The 17,068-nt window shown below is 42.3% G+C and overlaps 1 protein-coding gene and 1 long non-coding RNA gene across 5 annotated transcripts in view; one reads left to right on the forward strand and one right to left on the reverse strand.

The window, feature by feature from the left end:
- The window catches only part of MORC1 (MORC family CW-type zinc finger 1), a 49,920-nt gene extending 33,665 nt beyond the window's left edge, over nucleotides 1-16,255 (forward strand). For 2 of the 4 annotated variants that reach the window (XM_081908402.1, XM_081908405.1), the window contains 13 exons: nucleotides 960-1,088; nucleotides 1,824-1,929; nucleotides 2,706-2,838; nucleotides 3,480-3,545; nucleotides 5,324-5,548; nucleotides 6,399-6,491; nucleotides 8,879-8,945; nucleotides 9,546-9,648; nucleotides 10,772-10,918; nucleotides 11,645-11,735; nucleotides 12,275-12,325; nucleotides 13,606-13,788; nucleotides 15,587-16,255. In XM_081908402.1, the coding sequence (XP_081764528.1) occupies nucleotides 960-1,088; nucleotides 1,824-1,929; nucleotides 2,706-2,838; nucleotides 3,480-3,545; nucleotides 5,324-5,548; nucleotides 6,399-6,491; nucleotides 8,879-8,945; nucleotides 9,546-9,648; nucleotides 10,772-10,918; nucleotides 11,645-11,735; nucleotides 12,275-12,325; nucleotides 13,606-13,788; nucleotides 15,587-15,697 (1,505 nt within the window). In that variant the 3' untranslated portion in view covers nucleotides 15,698-16,255. The remainder of the gene's footprint in view (nucleotides 1-959; nucleotides 1,089-1,823; nucleotides 1,930-2,705; nucleotides 2,839-3,479; nucleotides 3,546-5,323; nucleotides 5,549-6,398; nucleotides 6,492-8,878; nucleotides 8,946-9,545; nucleotides 9,649-10,771; nucleotides 10,919-11,644; nucleotides 11,736-12,274; nucleotides 12,326-13,605; nucleotides 13,789-15,586) is intronic. The other 2 variants (XM_081908403.1, XM_081908404.1) reach the window with 2 other exon arrangements.
- LOC309368475 overlaps nucleotides 1-17,068 on the reverse strand; it is an 88,338-nt gene that overhangs the window by 40,967 nt on the left and 30,303 nt on the right. The gene's annotated exons all lie outside the window — the stretch shown is intronic.

Raw genomic sequence — 17,068 nt, forward strand, 5'->3', positions numbered from 1 at the left:
AATTGTGCCACTTGCAATCATGTCACATTTTTAATCATTTCTATTACTGGCGTGGAGAAGCAATGCTCATAAAGGTGGGGTGGAGATATTTACCTGTTTCCTCTTAAGGGAATTGTAATGATATTCAACCCTTCCCCCTCCTATTCACACGGCAGTTAGCTGCAGGAAAGAGATCAGTTAGCATCAGTTAGGATTCTCCTCCCACCCCACGCCTAACTGCAGTGTGTGTGTCTTTTCATTGGAAGCATGGCAGATGTAGGGTTAATCCTTCCCATGCACTGTGTTCCCAGTGAATATTAACCCTAGGCCTGTAATTAATTAAATAAAAATATATGCCACGCTTGCAGTGTGATTACTCTCTCGTTAAACCAGTGGCTGTAAACAAGGACTACAACTTCCATTAGCCAGCGCAGTCAGTGGCGAGGGATGATGGGAGTTGTAGTCCCACAACACAGGGAGGGGGTTTCCACATTGGCTACTCCTGAGCTAAGCCCTAAGCGCCAATCACAGAATTCACCTGAACCTCGCTGTCTTTCATAACCGTGTGCCAGGAAAGCTTGCTGATCTTCCCTTCTTCCACAGGGCTTTCCCGCTACTGAGTCCCATTTCTTTAGGTTATACTTCTATTCTTAGGGAAAGTGTCTCACTGTCTGTGGACCAGCGATGGCTGAGCGCTGGCCAGCCAGCAGTTCTCTTCTGGATGTAGCCATCAATGCCCTACATTGAAGTAAATAAGGCAGCCTTCTATAGAGCAATCTGGCCTGGCACTCATGATCATCCAGCCTATACCCATGCTATGTTGCAGTGCTTATCAGTGTTTGTCTCGCTGCTGACAAAGATAATTTTAAAAAAAAGATTCCTTCCAGTAGCACCTTAGAGACCAACTAATTTTGTTACTGGTATGAGCTTTCATGTACATGCACACTTCAACAGAACATTGCAACGATTTGTCTCCCGAGGTCAAAAAGAAGAAGCCTTGTTCTGGAGTGATTTTGGGTATCTGAGTAACAGCTGGTCTGATAAACCTTCAGAGAGCATCAAGTACAAGAGAAGGCGAGCTGTGGAAATCCCTGACATTGTTCAGTGTGGTGAGTTTCTACATTTGGACAAATAGGAAGTCAAAGCAGGGGGAAGGTAGAACTCAGCGGGGTGAAAATGAGAGTTCTTTGTTCTTTGACTTCAAATATGTTTGCTCGAGCATTCCTCTTCACAGATGCCGTGCACTGCTGTGTTTTTCACTTTCTTCTTCTTTGAAAGGATCCTCTTATAAACAACTCCTTTGTTTCACTTTTTGCTGCCGTTAAAAGCACACTGTGGGGCAGCTAATGTAACAGGTCTCCTTCATGTTTTGTTATAAAGGCTGCTGGCATATAACTTGAGTGGCTTTGTAGGCCTCTGTGTGGGATAAAGAAAACTCTAGGCACGTTGCGAGCTTTTTGTTTCTGTGGTTTAAAAAAGAACACACACATAAATCTACACATACACCTGTTTTTAAATTTTTCTCTGCATGAGGTTGTCATTTTGGGGCGAGATGTAGGAGAGATACACAAATAGAATAAGCTCAAAAAGACTAGGGTGGACTGTTTTAGGACTTGCACTGAGGATCTTGTGTAGGCTACCTGTTTGTCAAAGAAACATTTCTTTCAAGAGAAAATGCCATTGCTCAAATAGTTTCTATCTCATTTGTGACCAAAGTTGTCAGGGGGTTGAGAATTAAAGAGCAAAAATGCAGGCAATCAACCACAGTACCATATTAAATCAATTGTGCCATTACTGATCATAACCATTAATTTGGATTTAAATCTGTTAATTTCATTCATTAGATATTTGCCTCAAATGGAGACTCCTGTCATATGACACCAGTATAAAACATGGAGGGCATCACGGCACCTGGAACTGCAGACAGAATCCTAACCCTCTCGAAAATAAGTAAGCTTTTACATTTTGCTTGAACTTACAGACTTATCTAGTCAGCAGAGATCTCTCTTTTCTTACTACAGTGGTACCTCGGGTTACATACGCTTCAGGTTACGGACTCCGCTAACCCAGAAATATTGCCTCAGGTTAAGAATTTTGCTTCAGGATGAGAACAGAAATCGTGTTCTGGCGGCGCGGCGGCAGCGGGAGGCTCCATTAGCTAAAGTGGTGCTTCAGGTTAAGAACAGTTTCAGGTTAAGAACGGACCTCCGGAACGAATTAAGTACTTAACCTGGGGTACCACTGTATTCATAGTATGAGGCAAGCTTCAAAATTATCTTGCCCAACAATCTCCTAAGTGTAGGAAATCCAGAACGAGTTTTATATATTTACACACAGGTGCAAAAATGCATAATATGATATGAAAAAAGATGTTACGCTGGCAAGTATTTTATATTCATACCAACTTTAGCATGTATCTTGGAAATAACTTTCTCCAAGACACCTCTAAGACACATGTCCACTTCTGTTTATTAAAATATGACATTGGAAGTGTAATTCAATTTATCTGTTCTTAAATGTATATCCCAACTTTTCTCCAAAGAACTCAAGGGGGAAGACATACTTTCCCCCCAGTAGCTGCTCTCTCTGTTGAACCTGAGACCTCCTGTATGCAAGGCAGATGCTGGGCCACTGAGCTATGTGCCCATCCTTGCCTATGCCATTTAGAGAGACGGTGCAGGCGTTTCTTTCTATTGAATTGCTAAAAGTCAATTATTACTTACTAGGTGTGGTGTACCAGAATGTTTGCCCCGCGTCCCTTTGGGCACCTTCAACCCAACTCAGTCTAAGAATGACAAACAAAAGCTCATCGTAGATGCCATTCGGCAACGTAAATGGAGGCTGGAAAATCTGGAACAGGTGAGCTGCTTCCTGAGATTTGTACAAACGTCCATACACAAGTAACTCCACAATGGCATATGTTGCGTGCACCATTTTCAGCCCTGGAAGGGGGCAGAATGGGGGCAGAGTGGGCTTACGCACACAGTTTGTCAGAACGCAACCCCCATGCAAACAGGGAGTTGCCTGTCATTATATATGTTTCATTGTGGAATTGGATAATTGGAATTTAAGGTTTCCCCTTTTTATTGAGTGCACTTAGGGTTAGATGAAATTTCGAATAGTCAAACGTAAAGAGACATTGGGGTGGATTCTAGGCACAAAAAGTAAGAGTTGATTATGTGTCTGAGGTCCAAAATTCTTCTAATAATTTTCTCCTCTCTCCCCCACCCCACTTTTACACTGGAAATTATATATAATATAATAGTAGCAGTAGAAGCAGCAGCAGCTGTGGAGCTCTTTTGGGTCTCTCTGTATTCCCCTAATTTTTTTTAAAATAATTCTGAGAACTATTTCCAGAAAAGTATTTTCTGCAGTCCCAAGTCTTAGGTTTGTTCAGAGAACACAGTTGCATTTATATTATAAGATCATTGCTTCTGTTTATAAGAATTATGAATAGATTAAAATGCCTGCTTGTCAATTCCTCTGTTCTTACCTTACAGAAACTTCACTTGATACAACCCCATACAATTGCCCAGCCTACAGCTGACAGCAAAACTCATAAGGATGTGAGTCACTTGGATTGCAGTCCTAAGCTTGTGAATAAGCACCACTAAGATCAGTGGAACTGCCATCTTAAGAGGCATGGCTGTGATTGGGCAGTAAACCATTTATTTTGGCATGCTATTGTTATTAAGAATTTGTGTAGCACTCATTAGGTTAGATCCAATGGGTTGTTGTTTTTTCTGCACTCGGAGGTCTTCTTATTCAAGAAACGTTCTTTTATACCTAACCTACAAAAAGGAGAGGGACACCCAGCCTAAAGATGTCCAGCTATTTCAGCAAGAGCTGGAGCAAGCAGGAACATGAGAATTGCTATGGGTCAACCTTCCCCAACCCGGTGCTCTTGAAATATTTCAACTCCATCAACCTCAGGATACAGAGCAACCTCTGTACCAACGTGGTGGGTTCTAGTATTTACACCAGCACAGTTCAGGTATTCAGCCTCACACGACTATAATCACATGGGGTAGGAGAGTCTCCGTGCATTGGTGGCATGTTTGTGGTGGGGCAGCCTCCTGAATGCATGTCATCTGCCCATGAGTTGCAACCTTGGCTGCCTGGACCCAGCCCCACAATATTGGAGATGGCATTGGGCCCATCAAGAGGCCCATTGTTAAGTTGTGGATGAACATATCAGACGACACAGAGATTCTTCAAACAGCTCACAGGCCAGAAGAGAACTTTACTGAAGGGTTCAGCCAGCTTGCTTATATAGAGCTCCATTAGAACGCAACAGTAACCATTTTCTGCAACTATCCAATCACTGAACATCACTTTCGATCCCTTCTTTGCATATGTGGACCTGAGTGAAAAATATCTACAGTATCCCCCTGCTGGCCCAGGGTGAGAACTTCAGTACATAACACCAATGGCTCGAGGAACACTGCTCACCCAGCAGTCAAAGGCCTTTTGCTACCAGATGTCAACTCAGGCCCTCCAGATGGTGTTGGAATACAAGTCCCACAAGAGGGAAGGTCTCAGCAAGATTTTACAGCAAGCCTCTGGTGTAGCTGTAGGGAAGGTTGGAGACCTGTGCTGGGAATGAGTAGCTTACAACAGCCTTGCAATGCAGTTAATCATGTAGGCCAGCTGTTTGGATTCCCATTCAAAAATCGGCATACCTCTCAGACTGCGGAAAGGTCAATTTACCCAAATTGTCGCTTCAAATCTCTTCCCGGGTCAAATGCATGTGGATGTTTCATGGTCCATTGACTTCCATGCAGATTGGTTCTACAAATGTTCAAAAATTAAAGAAAGAAATAAATGGACATGAAATAAGACCCAAGTAAGAGCAAAGACTCCTGCCTTTGATGCTTATATTTATGCATTTAACCCTTTCAGTCATGGGCTTAGATAACACCAGGGATGCACTGCAACAATTTGTTGTAGGACCCCATTTGTTAATACTTCTATTTCCTGGCTTCTGGTGTGTTATGTGGCCTTTAGAGGAGAGATGGAAGGAAAAAAGGATGGAGAAAAAGACAGTAATGTCTGTATATGTATGCTCATATATTCTTCATCACTGTATATCTAGACTCTAAAGTTCATGATCTGTTCTTCCAGCCTTGTAAAACAACAGGTACTCACCCAATATGAACTGCTATGAAAGGTGACTCAGCAAAATAATTTGGCAAATAATCTGATCTTTAGGATCAGTAACATCAGTAGTCTTTAGATTTGTCCTTAATCAAGTAATAGTCTCTATTATCTCATGAATCTAACCAATGGAACAATTCTATCCAAGCTTGAAAAAGTGATGCCAGTTTCTCTTTCAAATGCCCAGAAGATGCTGTGCGAGAGAAAAGCTTTTCATGAAGATCCACATCCAGCCTGCAGACGTTTGATTAAGAGTAGTACAAATAAAAGACGCACACAGCACTCGAGCCATCAAAAGGAGCCACCTGCAAAGCAAATGACTTGCCCTCAAAGGAGACAGTATCCTTGTCAGGAAGAAAAATGTTCCCTTTCAGCGGAGGAGGAGGAGGAGAAGGATCATGATATATCAGAGGTACAGGCATATGGCAACATGTGTTGAAAACAATCAGTAGGCCTCACAATATTCGATGTGCTTCATAATTCTTATTCTCCCTTGAATGATTCATTTCCCCCTATTAATATGTTGCTTAAATGAACAGGCACATCCACATGGGGTAAAATTGGGCTGGGGTGAGTTTTTTTAATGCAGTCAAGAGTCAGAGAAAGAATATAACAATATAGAGATTAGAGAACAGGTTTGCAACTTCAGAGAAAAGAGGAGGCAGGGCGTTAGGAGGGGGTGGTTTGGTATTCTGATCAAGGTATTGGGCTAGTTGACATAAACACACATTCATGTCTAGGTTACTGTGACCATCCAGTGGTCAGTTGTGTGTGTGTGAATGGCCATGACGTGTCAAACAGTGCCACGAGTCCTCTCCCATCCTTCATGTGCCGTGCTTTTCAGTGGCATCAGTTCACACGTTCAGCTTCCAGTCATCAGGTGTACATTAATCAGGTGTAGAGAAATCAGGTTGTGCATCTGCATGTGTGAACCAGCTCTTTTTTTTTTTTTTACTAGTGCATTCAGACTATTTTCCAGATATTTGTGCAACATTATTATTATTATTATTATTATTATTATTATTGCTGATCATCATTACATTAATGGGCAGGTAGCTTGATTCTGTGTCAGAGGTCACATTCCGCTTGCAGCCATCCAGCTAACGTGGTCACAGTCATTGTTAATCATGGTGCTCCAGCACTGTTTAAATTAGTAAGCTATCTTGGGAAAGGCGGGTTCTTTTATTTATGTAGCAAACACTTATGTTGTTGTTGTTGTTGAGCTCTGATTAATTGCCCTAATTGTTCTCGTTCTAATGCAGGTGTCACCTATTGAAACAGAAGATGAAAAGACATGTAATGAAAAGCTTGAGTTCAGCAAAACTGAAGTGGATAGCAAGCAAGAAATCATTTGTGTAAGAGCCCATTGGTTACTTCCTTGTGCAAATCAGACTGGATTCTGAGGTTTAGGCTACACGTGGAGGAAGGTGCATGCTTTCAGAACCATATCTGCTTCAGTCATGTACAGTGGTACCTCAGGTTAAGTACTTAATTTGTTCTGGAGATCTGTACTTAACCTGAAACTGTTCTTAACCTGAACCACCACTTTAGCTAATGGGGCCTCCTGCTGCTGCCATGCCGCCAGAGCACGATTTCTGTTCTCATCCTGAAGCAAAGTTCTTAATCTGAAGCACTATTTCTGGGTTCGTGGAGTCTGTAACCTGAAGCGTATGTAACCCGAAGTACCACTGTATAAAGAGGATAGAATAGGTATCCACAGTGCTCAACCCTTCTTCTGCCATGCCTTGCCTCTCACAGTCTGGTTCCAATATCAGAAGCTGGGCTGGCCTGAGAGAAAAGTGTTGCAGGGAGCAGGGGGAACTTTTGCTCTTGACTGGGGCACACCTAGGGTTAAAGAAACAACTTGGTTACATGTAGCTTGAGACAGGCTTACTTTGAAATCCACATTACCTACATCTCTTAGGTGATGGCTGCTTCTAAAACATATATATTGAACAGGTGGCAAGAGTGAAACATTTCCTTTTTAAAAAATGCCCTTGCCTGTTTTTCTGATACTGGCACCCAAAAGCAATTTTCATTGCAGAAAACGTAGCATAGATGGCGACTGAATTACTTAAAAGTCCCTAATACTCAGCTGGCTGCTTTGAGCACTCTAAGCCTCTCCTTTGAAATACTCCTTGCTTTAATTACTTGTGGCTCATCTGCTCAACTGTTTGGTTTGTCTAGAAATATGTACTACTTCCTCTGACAAAGAAAAAAGCAGTCGACAAACTGTATTATGCAAGTATAATTAGCACACATTTAAAAGAGTTCGCTATCCTGAGTTAATTATGTTCCTGCCACTTATTGTAAATAGCAGGTGGTCGACCCAAAACAAAAAGAATGCCAGCAAGTGAGATTACACTTAACATATGTCAAGTCTTATGTTTACAATTACTTTGGGAGGCTGCGGTGCTGGCAAGTAGCATAATGAGAAACATCAGAAAATTAAGGCAATGGCTTCCAGAAAACAATGCAAAACAAACATCTTTAAATTACTTAAGATTATTTATGCCATTGAGGGCCCTATAAAGGGCAGTAACAAAAGGTTGAAACCAATTTTGCTGGGCTCCCCAAAGAGAGAACTTGAAATGTAGATATGATGGAAAATCTTTTGTTGATTTTTGTACACGATCTGACTCAGGAAATATTATTTGATATTTAAGTGAAGAGCTCTCCCTACAAGAATAACTATTAATCGATCCATATGAAATTAGGGGTGTATGTATAGGGGTGTCAGGGGAGGGGTAGTACCTCTGATGGGGGACACGTTGTGCTCCCTCTGGGGTAGCTGGTCCACCTTTGGTCCCCACCATGCAATCAGCTCTCACCTGTGGCTCCCAGAAGCTGTCATGTGACAGAGGCCACGTGCCAGGAAAAGGCTTTGATTGGTCGGCTAAACCCAGCAAGGGTAGCCGATGGGTCTTAAGCCCTCATTGAATTAGGGACTTCCTCTGCATGCGAAGACAAGCTCCAGTGGATTGAGTGGACAAGACCCATGGCGGGTCGAATGGTCAAGAAAGTGGTTTCTGCACATGCTGCAGAGGGAAATAAGGAGAAGATGGGGTTCATTAAGCTAGGAAGGTAGGAGAACTCTGATCCTAAACCTCTGCTGCCTTGCAGGATGTCTTTGGGAGAAGAAAAAGCTAAGGGGTACACCCTAGTCAGGTCTGGAGTCCCCAGGATGGTTGGATGGTGCTTTGTACGTCTCCTTTCAACAACTCCTGCAGCCAAGCTCTGCTTTCCTTTGGACCACATCAGCGAGGCTGAGAGGGGGAATCTTGTCATTTGGGCAGCTCAGGAGCTCCATACACAGTCTTGTGGAGTAAGCTTTGCTCCTGGTCAAACTGCAGTTGCTTTAGCAACTGATATTGCATCCCAGGAAAAGATCCTGAAAGTTACTGGGTAGGGTGCAGACAGATGGAAGTTAGCTAGGAACAATGTACTGAACACCACAACAAGAATTATTTTAAGCAGGTGGAAATGTGCAGAATAATCTCTTTTCTTGTAATTATTGTGTTGGGCTGATCTAGCAGCCTCTTCTTATGTTCTTATAGTCAGATGCAAATGAAGTTCTACAGCAGAATCAGTAAAGTACTGGTTAAAAAGGAGACAGAGATTACTACAAGGTTAGCTACCAAGTTGAAATTAAAATTCCAATGGGGTTCCCAATGCCAAAGATCCATGTATTTCTAAATATTTTGAGAAAAGACCTCTTCCTAATCAAAATGTTACATTGCAGATTATAATATCTGACAGTGACACCGAAGTTACGCCAGAAGATGAAGACGTTATTTTCCTGTACAAAGGTAAAATCAGTCATATTTTTGTCAGTGGGATATCTATTTTCATGTTTCTAAAATACATCATAGCTAGTATCTCCACTTACATAATGCTTTAAAGGTGAATTAAAGACAGTGCTGTGCTTGAGGATGGTAAGGGAATAGCGTCATGGTTGCTGCCATTGGTATGTGACCAAGGTTTGTGGTGCCAGGCACTGTGAAAAGATCTTTGACGCAGGCTGAAAATGTCACTGGTTTTGTGTCTGCACAGTCACCTAGAGATTTCTGCACTATACCAGTGTTACGCCAATGTGCCCATATTGTTGGCAGTCAGTTGTTCAGAATGTGCTTGCAAGGACTGCAAAATTGTATTACATGACTTCTAGAAAAATCCAATCATGTTTGTCAGACTTGACCTACATGTTCATTTCTATCCGGATTTGAAATTACTGGAAACCCAGCTCATGAACCAACTCATACTTGAATGAACTCCAGCCCCATTAACATTTAGCCAAGCACATTTCAGGAACCTCACTGCAGCTTGCATGGGGCTCCCGCATCCAGACTTGCTCGCTCAGTTAAAGCTAACTTGCGTGCTATTTCTTCTGATATTTTGAATTCACTTAGAAGAAAAACAGGAAGAGTGTGATGAAAAGGGAGGCAGTGCATTCAACCCAAATAGTTGTTTTGATTTTAAGAAAAAACATTTGCCACCAGCGGACTTGGAAAGGTGAGTGTACCAGGATCCTCACTGGATAAAGTTTTGAGTTCTAATTTATTTACAGTGTATACATCACAATAAAGGGAAAGGGAAAGGGACCCCTGACCATTAGGTCCAGTCGTGGCCAACTCTGGGGTTGTGGTGCTCATCTCGCTTTATTGGCTGAGGGAGTCATGTGGCCAGCATGACTAAGCCGCTTCTGGCGAACCAGAGCAGTGCACAGAAACAACGTTTACCTTCCCGCCGGAATGGTACCTATTTATCTACTTGCACTTTGGCGGACTTTTGAACTGCTAGGTTGGCAGGAGCAGGGACCGGGCAATGGGAGCTCACCCAGTCGCAGGGATTCAAACCACCAACCTTCTGATCGGCAAGTCCTAGGCTCTGTGGTTTAACCCACAATGCCACCCGCGTCCCTATACATCACAATAGGGAATAGAAATAATGTAAATATGAGTAGACATGAAAAGAGCCAAGATAGCTTAAGCCCAGATAGCTTAAGTTTCAATCCTATTGTCTTTGGGTAGGGTTGGGGAAAACTCCTGCCAGAAATCTGGGAGAGATACTGCCAATGGTAGATAGACCAATAGTTTGACTAATAATAATAATTTTATTACAGTGGTACCTCGGGTTACATATGCTTCAGGTTATATACGCTTCAGGTTACAGACTCCACTAACCCAGAAAGAGTACCTCAGGTTAAGAACTTTGCTTCAGGATGAGAACAGAAATTGTGCAGTGACGGCGCAGTGGCAGCAGGAGGTCCCATTAGCTAAAGTGGTTAAGAACAGTTTCAGGTTAAGTACGGACCTCCGGGACGAATTAAGTATTTAACCCGAGGTACCACTGTATTTAGACCTGGTCCATCTGACTGGGTTGCCCCAGCCAGTCTTGAAATAAGGCAGACAACATTCCTGTTGGCTAGATTCATCCATTTAGCTCAGTGTTGTCTACTCCAAATGGCAGCATCTCTCCACGTTCTCAACCAAAACTATCTGATCCTATTTAACTGAGATGGCATGCCAGGAATTTAGTATGCAAAGCCTGTGTTCTACCCCACAGCTATGGTTCTTTCCCTGTTTGGGAGGAGGGGTATGGTCCTTGAATTGATCTTTGTGGTATGTCTGTTCAGTGACTCCATGGAGACTTCAGAAGACGACAGCAAAGAGCAAGCTCTTGTTGCTGAGCAGGAGTCTAATGATGCAGTTTTGCACACATGTGGGGATCCCCAGAGCATTTCTGAAAACAAAATGGTAGAAACATTGACAGCTCGCATCAAGTAAGTATTCCTAAAGGTACAGTCTTGCAGCCAAATGTGATGTCCTTGTATCCTAACAAGGACCTTTTGAGGCCTAATTTCATGCTAAATATGAATCAAGAAGGCAACTGAGTGATGGGCCTATTGGACTGTGAAATACTTAATGAATATACACTACTGTGTGGAATTGACATTGAAATGGTCCTCCAGGGACCAGTTTAAGGCATAGATTATATGGTCAACAAGAATAGCTGCTTGTATGGATTCTTAAAAATATATTTAATAACTCTGTTAAGGCTTTCAGCATTATTATTTTTTGCAGACAAGTAATTAATTCCATCAAGATCCTTACTTTTTTTAAAAAAAATAAATACTCAGTTGATAATAATCTAGCATTCTGGCTAGATAAACACTGAACCCAATTTTTGAAAGTGTGCATTTGCACTCAAGGCCAAATTATACATTATATGAAATACTCTCAAAAATGTGGTTAGGTCCTCTTTTTTAACAAAGCACACCTATGTTGGGGGAGGGGGTAGTCAAGATCATGGAACAATTACAGTTTAGCTCCTTTTCCATGCATCCTTTTCTATCCAAAACCCTCATTTCAGGAGCAAATGGCAGCTTTTGCTATGCTTGGTGAGAAAACAGTATGGGAGGAATGTTAAAAATCCCCCACACATTGGATTCAGCCTTTTTAACCTATGATGGAAGGATCTGTTATGTTGCAATTGTTGTCTTTTCCAGAGAGATCCTGCTATACTTTTTACCCAAATGCAATCTTACAAGAGAACATCTTTCTTCTATGACTCCTGAAGACATTTTATCTATGTTCAAGGTGAGTGGACATTTGAATTATATAAAAATTGTGGGAATGTGCTGGAACTATTTGTATTTAGTCTAAAGAGAACAAGGACGCTTAACCACTCAGATTTCAGGTATGCGGCGCAAATTGTTCCGAGTATGTTGTTTAGGGACTATAATGTTGCTGTCTCATTTGTTCAGCTTCAGGACACTTGCTCCAATTTTGCATTTTCTTCAGCATTTGGAACTTCTGTTTCTTAATTCCAACTTGGAAGACAGGATATGATGTTGATAAGAAGATGAGGAAGCCAAGGAAGGAACCAAGTGGGGGCAAGCCAACACTGTTGGGCTCCCAAACCCACCCACTTTCCATGCAGAGCATCCAGTGCTCCTGCCCCAGTTAATCATTTCCTGATGGGGCAGTGTAGGAAAAAGCACTGGATGTCTCAAGCTGGATGAAATTCTGCTGTGGGGCACAGGTTCCACGCTACTGCTTTGCATCTTACCGTACAAGATTTTCACCCTTCTTGCCATTTTCTAAGTCTAGGCATTTTGTTTCCTTTATGCCAATAGCTGAACAGGGATTCTGAGCGGAATAAGGCTGTGGCTGTGGACATAATTCAGGTAAAAGCTATTTAATACGACCAATTCATATTCTCTGAAATGATTTTCTATTGGATCAGTCATAGGCATGTGAGATTTATGAAGAGAAATGCAACGCATGGGAGGCTGGCATCTTCAATGAATGTCTAAAAAGAACAGTCTTTGTTGCATACAATTAACAAACAAACAAAACCCCTTGCAGTTTAATTTGTGTTAAGGGTTTTTTTCCTTGTTCACTCAAGTTCTAAATTGCCAGGAAGTAATAGCTGTTGAGGGTTATGCCCTTAACAGGTGTGTTAGTTAGGCAATGTTGATATGGTATGGTCTCCTATCCTGCGGTTAATTCCAGTTTCACCACCAATTTGGATCTGGGTGGCTGAGGGGTGCACCTATCTGTCTGTTCCCTGGAATAGATGCATGGAGACGATGCAACTGAAGCTACCACTCCACAGTACAACTACCGTACTGGTAACCATCTACACAAAATAATTACCTTGTGGTGTAAACAGAAAAAAGGTCTCTTGCAATCCTTTTGGAATTGCCCCCTTTCCTCTTCCCACCAAGCCTATTCAGCACCATCCTCCATCTTTGGCCATGTACTTTCTTTAAAGACCATAAATAATGTACCTCTATGCTTGTATAAGAGGGACGCGGGTAGCACTGTGGGTTAAACCACAGAGCCTAGGACTTGCCAATCAGAAGGTCGGCGGTTCGAATCCCTGCGACAGGGTGAGCTCCCGTTGCTCGGTCCCAGCTCCTGCCAACCTAGTTCGAAAGCACGTCAAAGTGCAAGTAGATAAATAGGTACCACTCCGGCGGGAAGGTAAATAGCGTTTCCGTGTGCTGCTCTGGTTTGCCAGAAGCGGCTTAGTCATGCTGGCCACATGACCTGGAAGCTGTATGCCGGCTCCCTCGGCCAATAAAGCAAGATGAGTGCTGCAATCCCAGAGTCAGTCACGACTGGACCTAATGGTCAGGGGTCCCTTTACCTTTACCTTTATGCTTGTATAAAGTGCCACTCAGCCACCACTAAGCAACTCCCCCTGTATCTCCATTTGCTTATAATTTCAAGAGCAGAGCTCTCATCCCGAGGGGATGGCAGAGCTATTGACAAATGAATGACTCTCTCACTGCCCTGGGCAGCATTCTGAGACCGGGGTGGATGATACATTTACCACATGGATATATCTTGGGGCTTCTTTTTGATTAGTTGGACGAACAAATTGTATATTAGAGTGTAAGAGGGGAAATTGCTTTTAAAGTCCACACTAAAATTTCAAGGGTATCAATATTTGTTACAGTATTTTTCGCAATATGATGAACAACTTTTTGAAAAACTCCTGTCTATAAAGCAGCATGGGCTTCTAGCCAAACATGCTGCTGAAAAAAAGATTAGTCTGTGTGGGACGCAAATAAAAGCGGCAGAAGAACGAATTAAGCATCTGCAGGAGAAAGTAGCACAATTACTACTGCGCATCCATCCAGTAAGTGCTGACAGTTTATTCCAGTGCTTGGTTTGATTAACTGGTTTTGCTACATCTGAGAAAATACGATGCATTCTACTATTTCTAACATGGCCGCAATATGGACAGAGAAATGCTGTAGGTCACTTGTGGTGGTAGAAGATTTACTGTCAGAGCCACCATTTCATCCATTAAGCGGTGTGTGCCAGTCACGAGATTCAACTTGAATCTATATCTGTATCTCTGAAAAGCAGCCATGCTTTGGTACCTTGCCAGTTCAACGCATTGTTGGGGACCAAATTAGATCCGTTAGAAATAAAGCTCCCTTCCCCTTTCATTCACTATAACAGGGAATCTAAAAATGGCTACTCCCCCCCCCCTTCCTTCTCACAGAAATTTGCAAGCATAGCAGACCTTCCGGAGTGGATTAATGTTGCCAATTGGTGGACAGACCCATGTGAAAAACAAATGTGGTTTTTAATTCATCCTCTGAGCCACTGTGATTGCAGTACCCTAGGAAAAACGATTCACCACAGTTAGAAGCTAGAAGCTTGTCAAGATGAAAGATATCTTCCCCCGTCCCAGCAGCACATGGCTTGGCTGGGCTGTACCACATACCTGACGCACCGTCAGGAGCACCAGTTTAGCTCCATTTGCACCTTGCTGCTGCCCCCGCTCCCTCTCCCTATCTCAGAGTGTTGCAGCAACTCAGCTAGGCAGAAGTCACGCCCCCTCCATTCTGTCCCCACCTCACCTCTTCCTACCCTCTTGAGGTGTTTCCCCAACAACTTAGTTTTATTTCGGGGGGGGACAGCTGTGAATTTTTTGGACAGGTGATTCCAGTAGGCAATTTCGTAGCTCGGGGAGTCCATGATCCATCTTGAGATGACTTGTTAACTGAGCAGTCCAACGCAGAAATCCCACTTATCCCTGTTAATCGGGATACACAGAGAATTCACATCCCCAGAATCCATAGCTTTAGCCTTTGACAGTTGAGGGAGGGAGGGAGAGAGACCAACCCTGTTATTGTGGTTATAATTTGTTTTAAACAGTTTCCAATTTTGTATTTTAAATTGTTCTCACCAGTGGTTTTTCTAGCAAAAGTGTTGCTGGAACTCACCATGAACGCCTCCTTTGTCCTATTATAATGGAAAGGGTTCCCACCTGAGAGGTGCCAGAACTGAGTTCAGTTGTGTTCCAGCTGAATAAAAGCCCTGGTTGTCACCCACCCGGGGACCTTATGGCGAAGGGCGGGTTATAAAAATCAAATTAAGGCTAATAATACTCCATAATTTTCTTCCAATCCATCTCTAATCATTAGTGTTAGAAATTCTCTTCAATACTAACTACTTAACTGATTTCACCCTTTGTCCATTTGTCATGTTTATAATAATTTTATCTTCATGAGAAGACAGTCTTGTTGGAAATGAGATTATGTGGTTATATTTACAAAATTTTTATAAAGCTGGGATGCTGAGACCCAAACCGCAAGTTACACTAAAACACAAGTTCATGGGGGCACGTGAAATGGTCATTGACTGTAGCCCAACAGCCCTGCCAGGGAAGAAACAAAGATTACTTATCACTGGAGGGATGACCCTTTCCCCAACTACCATTTACTCCCTCCAAATAATCTCTCTCCCCCCCCCCCCAATAGCTTATCTCCCATGCACCTTCCAATTTGTCTTTTCCATTACTTGCAGTTGCCTGTGTTGTGTAGTTTGGGCCTAAGGAGCTGACTGACTGCTTATTCTGGTTAGCTTTCCGTGGAGCCTATTAATGTTATAATAATGTCTCTCTTTGCTGCATTCTGTTTCAGCATCTTCAAATAGATAACCAGGAAGACTTTGACAGCATCCTAGAAAAGCTTCTGAAGGAAGACAGACGTGAGAGCATTGGTCCCTGTGAACAGTTAACACCACAAAATTAAGCTGAACTTTCTTTGTTCCATGAAGAAATTGGGAAGGGTCTTAGCACTTGATAATGTATGCCCAAAAATATAAATAGATAGCAAACAAGCCACGCAGGACACAGTCTTCCTTGAAACCTAAAATATTACAGCAGAGCTTGTAGAGGAAATTATATGGATGGTGTCATCCTAAGTATGTTTTGTTCTTTGCCTACCATATTTTGGTGGTGTCGCATCCAGCCCTACTTGCACTGCTGCTGTGTAGTTTCTCTTCATTTCAGTGGAACACGCCACACAAATGTGTGGACACAGTTCAGCCAAATGGGTCTTTGTGAATATTATGTAGTGGGGTGGGGGACACACCCTGAAACATTTGTTGTTGCTTTAAAAGTGATTTCTGTTTGTTTGGAAATAATAACCTCACTAAACGTAATATGTTAACTTCTATCAATGTAAATAGTGGGCATTTTTTGGGTTTGTTCCCCACCCCCACAACAGAGATTAAAGCTTTTCATTTCAACGTATTCATGATACAAATCACCTTGCATAATAAAGGAAGATAATTTGCAGTTTGCTCAACTTGCCAAGTGTTACAGATTGAAGTAAATTGATGTGTATTTATACAACTTGAAACATTTAATCCATGGGGATTAGTTTGAGTGCTTTCCTCTTGCAATAACAGATGCAGATTTGGATGTTAACCTAATATATATATTTTTATTGCAAGCAAAATGATTCTTAGGATGAGGTCCTTTGGGATGCTGCCCCCGATTCACTATGCTCTTATGCCAAGCATTGAAGTTATGTACCATAATTTTGAAGTTGCAGGGTAGGTGTGCATGAATCAGTACAGATGCACCAAGAACAGGAGTTGCAGCAAATGCTTCCCTGCCATGCTGGGCACATTCTGATGCATTCAGAATGCTAATGACGAACATACTGGTGCTTTCTTAGATGCACTATGCCTCTGAATGCCAGTGGCTGAGAATCACAAACAGGAAGAGGGCTGATGTGCTGAGCTTCTGTATTTTGGCATCCCAGAGGCACCTGGTTGGCCATCATGTGAACAAGACTCTGGACTAGATGTGCCATTGGCATCTCTAGTGGTGTTTGTGTCTCTGTGTGTACGTACCTACACAAAAACACACACTAAGAAAAGACACACATTGAGTATAAATTGAAAATCATCAAAATGCCAGTGTCTAGTGATAACATACCGTCATCTTGCAACTCGGATCTTATTCTCAATGACATCAAACCAGAATTGCTCCTGCTGTATATTTCACCTGCTCTCTGCCATAGTATTTGAGATTATTCATCTGTTTTTAATCTCTTTTATAGGCTTACAGTCCATTTAAACCGCAGGCATGAAGTTTACCAAAGGATCCTGAG

The sequence above is a fragment of the Podarcis melisellensis genome (assembly GCF_964234715.1).
Source record: "Podarcis melisellensis genome assembly, chromosome: 4".
Classification (NCBI taxonomy): domain Eukaryota; kingdom Metazoa; phylum Chordata; class Lepidosauria; order Squamata; family Lacertidae; genus Podarcis; species Podarcis melisellensis.